Source organism: Drosophila montana, unplaced genomic scaffold, assembly GCF_035044405.1.
Source record: "Drosophila montana isolate Dmon_TW-CO22-7 unplaced genomic scaffold, ASM3504440v1 contig_3319_1, whole genome shotgun sequence".
NCBI lineage: Eukaryota > Metazoa > Arthropoda > Insecta > Diptera > Drosophilidae > Drosophila > Drosophila montana.
In genome coordinates, this window is record NW_026998204.1 from 424,531 (window position 1) to 435,702 (window position 11,172).

Genomic DNA, 11,172 nt, shown 5'->3' on the forward strand with positions numbered 1-11,172 from the left:
ACATTTTCATCTGTCTATGGAATAATTGAAGTTTAACTATAAAATTGTTAAAAAGTTGTTAAGCTTTTTGTGCTAAATTTATTTATTTTATTTTAAGGGCATTTTTAAAAAATATTTAATTTGATAGAAATGTTTGAACTCTTATAAAATATTTGGATTATTCGCAATATGCAATAAACTATTTTTCGTAAAAATATTTAAAGTATTTTTTTGTCGCCATCAAGAAGTTTGAATAAAAACTTGATAAAGACACACATAAGAAATAATTCCATTAAAATTGGCTTGTTCCATACAAAAAAATAATATTATTTACCAAGTATTTCTTCCCAACGTTGTCATATAAACAATTAAGAGAATAAATTATACAAGAGCCCTTCAACAAATATTCCCATTCCGCAAGTATTTCAATGTGCAGCACAATCAAAATCTTTTCATCCCAAATAAATTCGCAAAATTACTATTACAATTGTATTTTAAAATAAATTTCTTTTTATTTTCCACATTTGATACATGACATAAATGTAATTCAGTCAGAATTTCGATCTAGGCGACCTCCTGCATTACCGTGGACTGAGCTTGGGCCTCGGCTTCCGGTTCGAGGGCCAAATAGACCAGCTTTGTATGATTTCTGTTCTTCTTGTGCTTCTTCTTTGATTTCTGTGAGCGACGCACTGCGTACTGCTGTCTCTTGGGCTTGTTCTTCGGCCGGGTAGGCTCCACCTCGTCCAGTTCCTCTTGCGTCTCGTCCAGATTGATGGCAAACAGTTGGTTCGTGGGCGGTGCATAGTATTGCTGTGGCTGCTGCTGATAGATTAGATTATTGGGCGCCACTGCTGCCACTTGGCTGGGGTACTGCAGCAGCTGGGGCTGCGAGCCAATGGATTGGGCCAGCAGCTGCTGGGACAGTTGGGCCAAATAATTCAACTGCTGTTGGTCTAGGCCAGAGCGTGTGCCGTCCGAGGCGTCTCCGGTTGAGGTTGATGTTATGCCTGAGGACAACACCGGCGAGTAGGTGATGTTGATGAATGGTGGAAAACTGTAGCCCCCAAAACCGGGTCCATAGTGATGATGTGGACGTGGACGTGCTCGTGGATAGTGCGGCCTAATGATGGGCTTAATGATTGTCGGCGGTGGTGGAGGCGGATGATGCACGGGCACTGGGAACGGATATGGCTGCGGATAGGGCTGTGGATAGGGTTGCGGATACGGATGCGGCGAATGCGATGGATATTGCGGCGGCGGCGGATACGATGGTGGTGGTGGATACGACGGCTGTTGCGGCGGCGGCGCCGGCGGCGGCGACTGTATAATAATTGGCCTATCGTCATGATAGTTGGGATATCGCGGTGGCTGTTCTCTATCCGAATCTCTGATTATCGAAAAGACGCGTGCCTCCGGCGACGGCTCCTCGTCGTCAACCTCCTCCGCCGAAATGGGCAAAGCAGCTCGGGCGAAAACCTTCAGCGCCTGCGTTTGCTGTGCCACAGCACAGAGCAACAGCAATAAAAAACAATATCGTAACATGCTGCCCATATCAATGCGAATTGACAAGCGAACAGAACTGATCGACAGAAACCGCAGGGCATCTACTTATATAGATTCTAAAAGGCGTGCCAGCCTTTTGACATTAAGTTCGTAGTTCATTAAAGTTGAACCTATTAAAAATGTTAATCTAAACTATTGACAGTTGTCTTTATGTTGAGAAATGTATATTAATTTGCTATCGAATATGTGCATAACTTAATCGCAGATTTTTTTTTTGTTTTTCTGACCATGTCATAGTTGATATTTGCACAAATGAGATTTTAATTCTTTATTTTTATATTTATTTTTATCCAAAACGAAAACATAACAAAATATTTGCATAATCCGCGGCTGTTTGCGTCATCAAAAGTGTGAATGAAAGTTTGAATCATTTTAGCTAATTAGCTGGGTCACATCGTTTATGCCCAGCTCGTGACAACCATTTCAAATGCTGGCCAGAAACAAGAGAGCTTTGGAGTTGGGCTATTGTGTTGCTGATTAATTGGCAGAAATATATTTCCTGGCAGCAAAGGATTTTATTGTAAGTTGCAAGATTTTATTGTAAGTTGTAACTTGCAGCTGCAACTCATTCAGAGCCAAAACTGACCAGCTGCGAATTGTTGCAGATTGTTTCTTCAAGCTGTCTGTACTCAGTTTTATCTGGGTTTATTTTCGATTATAGATCATTGGATACTTCCAAGCTTCTGCCAAGTTCTCCATTTGAGGCGCAGCTTGCGAGATCAGCACGAAACTAAAGACTGCGACTAAAATATCGCAAATGCAATTCTGCAAAACCTTTCAAACTTTTATAAGCTGTGAGACTAACTAATGCTCTAATTATTTGTCGCTCTTTATTTGTGAACTAGATATTTAAAAGTCAAAAAAACAATTTATGCCAGTTACTAAAAGTTCAGCAATTAAATTAAATAAATTAGAAAAGAAGAATTGATAAGTTATTAGAAAAGTAAGCTAATTATATTCTTTAAAAAGAAAGAACATTTATTTCTTTAGATGCCGTAGATAAAATACTCCTAAAGACATGCAATTCATAACTCTATTTAATTAGAGAGAAAAAAAACTAAATTTGTTCTCTTAAAAAGAGATAAGTTATCCTCCGGCTAAGCACTGGCAAGCACCTGGTAAATTTGCGACTTAAAAGCCGCCCAACATTTTGTGCACTCATTCTTCGCATAACTTAATTTATTACCCCTAGCGCGGGTATTAAAAAACTATTAACTCTTAAGCTGTGAACATTTCGGAGCCATTAAATCTAATCAGTTTTGATATAAAAATAAAACTAAACAGCTGTAGAACTTAAACGAACTGCAAACACATGTTGCCAGTCATTCATTAATTGGTTTGTGATCACGATTTGCATATACGAATAAATATTCATCGCGCCGACAAAAAGTTGATTTGACATGCTTTGATTTCTATCACTGTGGAATTTGTTGGGTGTTCTAAGCTGACTAAATTAGCTGAGCTGATTTGCATAAGAATAGTTCGTTTGCGATATTTCATATTAGGCCCTTAGCTGGCGAAATTGGGTTAAGTGTGGAATCGATTGGCTGAATCTGTGGCCATTTAATATATACATACATACCTTTTGTCTATAAAAACGTATTTGCTAGAGAGCATTCGGACATTAAGAAAGAAGCGTTTACGAAATGAGCTCGAAAGTGGCCTTGTGCCTAATGGCTTTGGCGCTCTGCTGGGCTTCTACGGCTGCACAGCCCCTTGAGGAGGACTACGACGAAGACTATACATCGGAGCCATATGAGGAAGATATATTCGTCGAGGGCGGCGGAGTGGACGAATATGCAGTTGAGGCAATACAGTGGCAACCAGGCTATTGCAATATAACCTATCAGAATCGTATCTACTATTATCCGGGCTATCCCTGCCCGCCCGTACCGGGACCTGCACCAGAGCCACCGCATCTGACTCCAGGACCACATCCTACACATCGTCCACATCCTACACATAGGCCTCATCCTACACATAGTCCGCATCCTACGCATAGTCCTCAACCTACACATCATCCGCATCCTGAACCTTATCCACATCCGAGCTATCCTTATCCAGGCTATCCGTATCCCAGCCATCCTAATCCCAGTCACCCAGCAACACGAAGGCCAGAGTCCAAAAGAATCTGCATAAAAGTCCCAGGCGTCGGTCTTATTTGCACACCGGCATTTATGCTGATTAGAAATGATTCGACCAATAAACTTAGATAAATATACAATATAAATAAGAAACAAAGGCTTTTAATAATTTGCAGACGACCTGGTTGAAAAACCTAAATATATAATCGAGCTATAAGTTCGAAGGTTCACTTTGTGCTAGTAAAAGTTACTTGGAAAGTTTCAAAATTCAAACCAATTAATAATCAGCGCAGTAATAATTCATTTTAATTTACAAGCAAATATTTTATATTTTAGAAATCGAATCTGTTTCAATGAATCATTCCAAATTTGCATTTGATAGCCGAAGTTTTGCTCTTTCACCGATTGGTCCACAACTTCATGCTAAACAGTTAAGAAGTTGACACGGAGCCAATTAATTTAAATTCTCATGGAGCATAATAAATTCTTCACGAAAGACTGTATCATTTTTTGTTATCACATTATCTGGTTATAAATTGAAAGCTTAAAGTTTATTATTTAAATATGAATCATTTGCAAAAGAAGTCAATCTTCAGAGCAATCACAGCCGAGCTCAGATGCAGCCAAGTTCTAAGCTGGCTCATTAAGAAGCTTAACTGATTTTCATGTTAATGCTCCACATTGGGCGTAGCCTTTGTGCTCAGTACAAACAACATTGAGCATAACTGTAACGGATTCATCTTTCGCAAACTAAAAGTATATAAACTAAAGTACAATGTTCTGTCAATCAGTTCCAACTGTCTGCTCTCGTCATGAGCTTGAAATTTGTTCTCTGCCTTCTGCTGGCGCTCTGCTGCGGCCTGGCTGCGGCCACGGATGACGCTGAGACGACGGTCTACAAGCTGGAAAGCGCTAGCATCGAGGATCAGGATGTGTATGTTGCCGAAGAATATTTCAACGATCCCAGCACCATCAAGGAGGAAGCCAGCGTCGGCAGCCCAGATGAGGATGCCACGGACACTGTTGGATCTAAGCGTGAGGGGGTGCCTAGTTCGTATCCCTTTTACTGGAATATGCCCAACTCATATTATCCAACGACGGGCGTCAAGACTTCTCTGGCAACGCGGGCAGATCCACCAGCTGATTCTGGTAATTCCGGAAATGGTCATACCGGAAACGGACACCCCGGTCATGAACATCCTGGTCATGGACACCCCGGACATGGACACCCCGGACATGAACATCCTGGTCATGGACATCCCGGACATGGACATCCCGGACATGAACACCCCGGACATGGACATCCCGGACACGAACACCCCGGACATGGACATCCTGGGCATGAACATTCCGGACATGGACATCCCGGACATGGACATCCCGGACACGAACACCCCGGACATGGACATCCCGGTCATGAACATTCCGGACATGGGCATCCCGGACATGAAAACCCCGGACATGGACATCCCGGACACGAACACCCCGGACATGGACATCCCGGTCATGGGCATTCCGGACATGGACATCCCGGTCATGGATATCCTGGTCATGAATATCCCGGTCATGGGTATCCCGGTCATGGATATCCTGGACATGAACATCATCATCCATATCCTTATCCATATCCTATCTATCCTGGTTACCCATATCCTGGTTTCCCCTTTCCCGGCTTTCCTTACCCAGGCATCCCCTTCCCTGGCTACTCCTACCCTGGCTACCCCTACCCTGGCTACCCGTATCCTAGCTATCCGCATCCAGGTCACCCTGAGCCTCATCCTCATCCTCGCCCCAGGCCAAGACCTACACCCAGACCAGATTCGCAAAGAACAAAGGTCTGCAAGGTGATCATTCCCTTTGGCAAGGTGTGCACATATTTAGACGATAATTAGGAAGAAATTTATAAATAAATTAAACGAATGAATACACAAAAAATTTAATGTATCTCTCACTAATTTGTTGATAACTAGAAGAAATTATCCGGCTTCGCAAGAGGCAAATGTAGAGTGTTGAAAATGCAATCTCTACCGAAATTGTTGAACTGAAATTAACAACAACTTCAGATAGAAACTTTTTCGCTCAAATTGCTTCCACTTTTCAATGCATTCGCCCTGTAATGCTCGAAGCTCGTTCCTGCTCTCGTTCCTTATATTATTAGTTTAACATACATATTTTGTCTTGTCGAAGCAAAAGCAAAAACTTCCATTAAAATTTAAGAAAAACACATTTTCTTATTTGAATTGAAGCAAATGTTGTTTATATACATGTTTGTTCGATCTGTAAAGTAAATGATTGATACATTTCATAACCTCTATACATAAAACTGTCTGTCCTGACTGACTGACTGACTGACTGACTGACGGACTGACTGATCAACGCACAGCCCAACCCCCATAACTCGTTTAAATCTCATCCGATTTCTACGAGGTTTGGCTTTTTGTTCATGGTTTGGCCTCTAAATCTATTTGGCATCTAAATCTGGCAACATAATTTTTGGTCAAAATTCATGTGTAAATGGTACCCTTAATGATCCTAAAGAGACATAGGTTGAAATTTCCCACCCCCACAACTCGGTCATTTCTTATCCGATTTTCATAAGGTTTATCTTTTTCTACATGGTTTGACCCTTAGATCAATCTGGCATCCAAATCTGGCAACATTATTTTTGGCTGAAATTCATGTGAAAATGGTACTCTCAAATATCCTATAGAGACATAGGTCGAAATTTCCCACCCCCATAACTTGGTCAATCCTCATCCGATTTTCAAGAGAATTGGCTTTTTGTTCATGGTTTGGCCTCTAAATCAATTTGGTATCAAAATATGGCAACATCATTTTTGGTCGAAATTCATGTGAAAATGGTAGCCTCAAATATCCTCTATAGACATAGGTCAAAATTTCCCACCCCCACAACTCGGTCATTTCTTATCCGATTTTCATAAGGTTTATCTTTTTCTACATGGTTTGACCCTTAGATCAATCTGGCATCCAAATCTGGCAACATTATTTTTGGCCGAAATTCATGTGAAAATGGTACTCTCAAATATCCTATAGAGACATAGGTCGAAATTTCCCACCCCCACAACTCGGTCATTTCTTATCCGATTTTCATAAGGTTTATCTTTTTCTACATGGTTTGACCCTTAGATCAATCTGGCATCCAAATCTGGCAACGTTATTTTTGGTCGAAATTCATGTGAAAATGGTAACCTCAAATATCCTATATAGACATAGGTCGAAATTTCCCACCCCCATAACTTGGTCAATTCTCATACGATTTTCATAAGGTTTGGCTTTTTGTTCATGGTTTGGCCTCTAAATCAATTTGGTATCAAAATATGGCAACATCATTTTTGGTCAAAATTCATGTGAAAATGGTAGCCTCAAATATCCTCTATAGACATAGGTCAAAATTTCCCACCCCCACAACTCGGTCATTTCTTATCCGATTTTCATAAGGTTTATCTTTTTCTACATGGTTTGACCCTTAGATCAATCTGGCATCCAAATCTGGCAACATTATTTTTGACTGAAATTCATGTGAAAATGGTACTCTCAAATATCCTATAGAGACATAGGTCGAAATTTCCCACCCCCACAACTCGGTCATTTCTTATCCGATTTTCATAAGGTTTATCTTTTTCTACATGGTTTGACCCTTAGATCAATCTGGCAATCAAATCTGGCAACGTTATTTTTGGTCGAAATTCATGTGTAAATGGTAACCTCAAATATCCTATATAGACATAGGTCTAAATTTCCCACCCCCATAACTTGGTCAATCCTCATCCGATTTTCAAGAGAATTGGCTTTTTGTTCATGGTTTGGCCTCTTAATCAAGTTGGCATCTAAATCTGGCAACAAAATTTTTGGTCAAAATTCATGTGAAAATGGTAGCCTCAAATATCCTCTATAGACATAGGTCAAAATTTCCCACCCTCACAACTCGGTCATTTCTTATCCGATTTTCATAAGGTTTATCTTTTTCTACATGGTTTGGCCTCTAAATCAATTTGGTATCAAAATATGGCAACATCATTTTTGGTCAAAATTCATGTGAAAATGGTAGCCTCAAATATCCTCTATAGACATAGGTCAAAATTTCCCACCCCCACAACTCGGTCATTTCTTATCCGATTTTCATAAGGTTTATCTTTTTCTACATGGTTTGACCCTTAGATCAATCTGGCAATCAAATCTGGCAACGTTATTTTTGGCTGAAATTCATGTGAAAATGGTAATCTCAAAAACCTTAACCGTTTAGACTATGCAGTGATCCCGGTCTGTCAGTCAGTCAAGACAAATTCTTTTATGCAGAAAGATATATTTGTACCTTTTTCCAAGCTAAAATTACGTAATATATAATTATGATTCCAACTTAAAGCGCACATAATCTACGACATCAAATCCATGAAAGTATTTCTTGAACGCTTTCTTTCGTTGTTTACTTTTACATTGGCATTAAAATATATATTTAGGTATATGGCTCGAGAAAAAAACCCGTTAAGACTGATTTGGTTTTACATTCGAAGAAAGAGGGCGAGTTCCGATATGTTCTAGACTGATTTTAATTTAATAGCTCAACTGATTTGCATGCGAATGTCGCAAAGATTCGCATTTGAAATTGGCCACAAAAAAGTTTTCACTTTGGGCGTTGCCAGCGCGCCTTATGCAGAGGCTGTGAACAGAAATCTGTCAGATCTGTGATATGTGAATGAAGTTATCCCACAATAAATCCGAACGCCTTTTGTGTGCAATCATACAAAAAGTGTATAAATACAAATGACAAGCCAGCAATTAATCAGTTCGAAACAAACTCTGCGAAAATGAGCTCGAAATTGGCTCTCTGCCTGTTGATAGCACTTTGCTGCGGCTTGGCTGTGGCCAAGGATGTTCAGCAGGACAGCATCGAGGATCAGGATGCTTACACAGAAGATGATTACCTGAATGATCCGAGCAGTGAAGCCGATCAGGAACTTAACTCCATTGACACGACACGTCAGGGTCAAAAGCGGATTTTGATATATCCCTTCTCTCCAAGTTATCCCAGCTATCCCAGCTATCCCAGTTACCCCAGCTATCCGGATTATTACCCGGACTGGCCCTATGGATATCCAAGCTATCCGCACTATCCCAGACCAAGACCGGAGGATCCCGAAGATCCCCAAGATCCAGTGCCACCACCGCCGCCACCACCACCGCCACCACCACCACCACCACCACCACCACCACCAGCACATCCACATCCTGGTCATCCTCAACATCCTGGTCATCCACAACATCCTGGCTACCCTGGTCATCCCGGTTCATATCCTGGCTACCCCTATCCTGGCTATCCGTATCCTGGCTATCCGTATCCAGGTTACCCTTATCCCAGCTACCCTAAGCCCAGCTACCCGAAGCCCGGACGTCCTACACCCAGGCCAACCAGACGCCCAACTAAGGCAACCACGACGACCCAGCCCCAGATCTGCAAGAAAATAATTCCACTGGGCATTGTCTGCTTCTAAAGAGGATTTATTCTACTTAAATGATTATAAAAAGGTTTATTTAAAAATAAAGTAAAACTGGCACACAATATAAATAGAATTTAATATGCTTTTGTAAGAGCTTAGTGAATCGAATGCCATTGCAGGTAAATCTCGGATAAGATTTGGGACAACATGAAATACAATATATGAAAGTGTACTATACATATTCCGATTACTCAGATATTTTAAAACGAAGTGAGGTATACGAAATATGATATATTTTATTTAAATTTAAAACTCAAGTAGATTTAAAATCAATAATTCTTTCAAATTAAATGTATAATTTATATGCTAATGAAAAAGTTATGTAAATCGAACTCCATAGATAGATTTTGGATAAGATAAAATGGAACACATAAAAGTGGAGTATTTATATCCAATTTCTCATATCTATATCTCAAATCTAAAAGTTCTTAAAGATACTTCAGACTCCACAAAATGATTGCCAATCTGTTAACAAAAGCTGTCCGTATTTATATCTTTGGTATATAATGATATTTTTAAAAAAGATTTTCATCTTCGCTGCGGGGGCTTGTTTCCGATTTTTCAACTGAAATTGACATTTGGCTGAGGCTCATTAACACAATTGTCAAAAGCAGACTTGTCAGTTACCGATAATTGCCCAGGACGCTGGAAATAAAGTTTTCTGCATGCCGAAATGAAACGCGCTTTATACATACATACGCACATACATACGCATATATATGTATATGTCCATGTATTTGACGAGCTTTTAACATTTTGAACATCAATTTGTCCGTTTGTCAATTTGTCGACTCGCTGCTCTGGTGACAGTTTGCCGCCGCGCATCAAATAAATATTTAAATTTGTTCAATAAACGCGCCGCTGATAAATATCTTTAAAATGTAAATGTAGTACAAGAAATGCCTATGGCCATAAAAGCTGAGGCCCTAACAAGTTCGTTGACTTTCGAATTCCACATTCGCGTGTGTGTGTGTGTGTGAATGCGAGCAGCAATTCATCTGAATGCAGTGCAAGCATTTTGAATTAGTCAATTTGCAGGCTCATCAGGGCCCAGCCCGGCCAAAATGAAGGCCAACCGCTTTTAATAGGGCCAAGGGCCAAGGGCCAAAACAGCCTGCTAAGGGGCTGCCTGTCCGCTCCATAATAGCCGGCTTATTTATCGAGTTTTGTCGACTTTCTGGCGACACTAATTAAATGTCCAACTGGGCTTACTAAATCAAAACAACAAAGATCCAAAACAGTGCACTGAGCGAAAATTAGAAATCCGCATCAAATCAAGCACAATACATTTCGCAGAAAGAGTTTACTATTTCAAGAACATTTTAATTGGGGCTGTTAAAAGGTTATAATAATAAAAATACATAAATTATAATTTAAAATATTTAAAAAATAACATTAATAATAATACAAAAAATATAGATATTAAAAAGAATATTAAAAACTTAATTGCAAATAATAAATATTTTAAAAACATATATTAATACTAAAGGATATTTAATATTTTTAAAAAATATACTGTCCATTCCCTTCAATCTTCTTTCTAGTCAAGTATTTTTTTAATATTTTCTGTTCTGAATTTGCAAAATGTTGTACTTCCATTAAAGCCGCCAGCTATTGTTATACTCTCAATTATAATTCTGTCATGAAATGTGCAATGCTTAGAAGAAGACATCGCCGACCCCATAGTGAATATATATTCCTGATCAGCATCAACAGCCGAGTTGATATGGCCAAGGCTATCTGCCCATCTATCTATTTCTATACGAACTAGTTTCTCAGCCCTAAAGCTATCGTCTTGAAACTTTCCAAAGATCCGTCTTTCTGTGGTAGGCAGTACATATAACAGAACCGACCCGATCGGACCACTATATCATATAGCTGCTATTGGAAAGAAAGGTCGAAAAGTAGGTTATTGTATAGACAACTTTGTTGTTTATCTTACCTAAACCCGGTATTCAGAATTTTCACCATGCTCCCTACATTTGCATGCAAAATCTTATGAACATCGGACGACTATATCATAAAAG

At 39.7% G+C, this 11,172-nt stretch overlaps 3 protein-coding genes across 3 annotated transcripts; 2 read left to right on the forward strand and 1 right to left on the reverse strand.

Moving 5' to 3' along the window:
* Positions 1–543: 543 nt before the first annotated feature.
* Positions 544–1,524, reverse strand: LOC135434389 (uncharacterized). The gene has a single exon (XM_064690960.1). It carries the CDS (start codon positions 1,522–1,524, stop codon positions 544–546), a length of 981 nt encoding a protein of 326 aa, XP_064547030.1.
* A 1,667-nt stretch (positions 1,525–3,191) lies between these two features.
* LOC135434390 (uncharacterized) lies at positions 3,192–3,761 on the forward strand. Its single transcript, XM_064690961.1, has one exon. The coding sequence runs from the start codon at positions 3,192–3,194 to the stop codon at positions 3,759–3,761; it is 570 nt and encodes a 189-aa protein (XP_064547031.1).
* Positions 3,762–8,405: 4,644 nt separating this feature from the next.
* On the forward strand, positions 8,406–9,139 carry LOC135434391 (uncharacterized). Its single transcript, XM_064690963.1, has one exon. It carries the CDS (start codon positions 8,456–8,458, stop codon positions 9,137–9,139), a length of 684 nt encoding a protein of 227 aa, XP_064547033.1. The 5' UTR covers positions 8,406–8,455.
* The last annotated feature ends 2,033 nt before the right edge of the window (positions 9,140–11,172 follow it).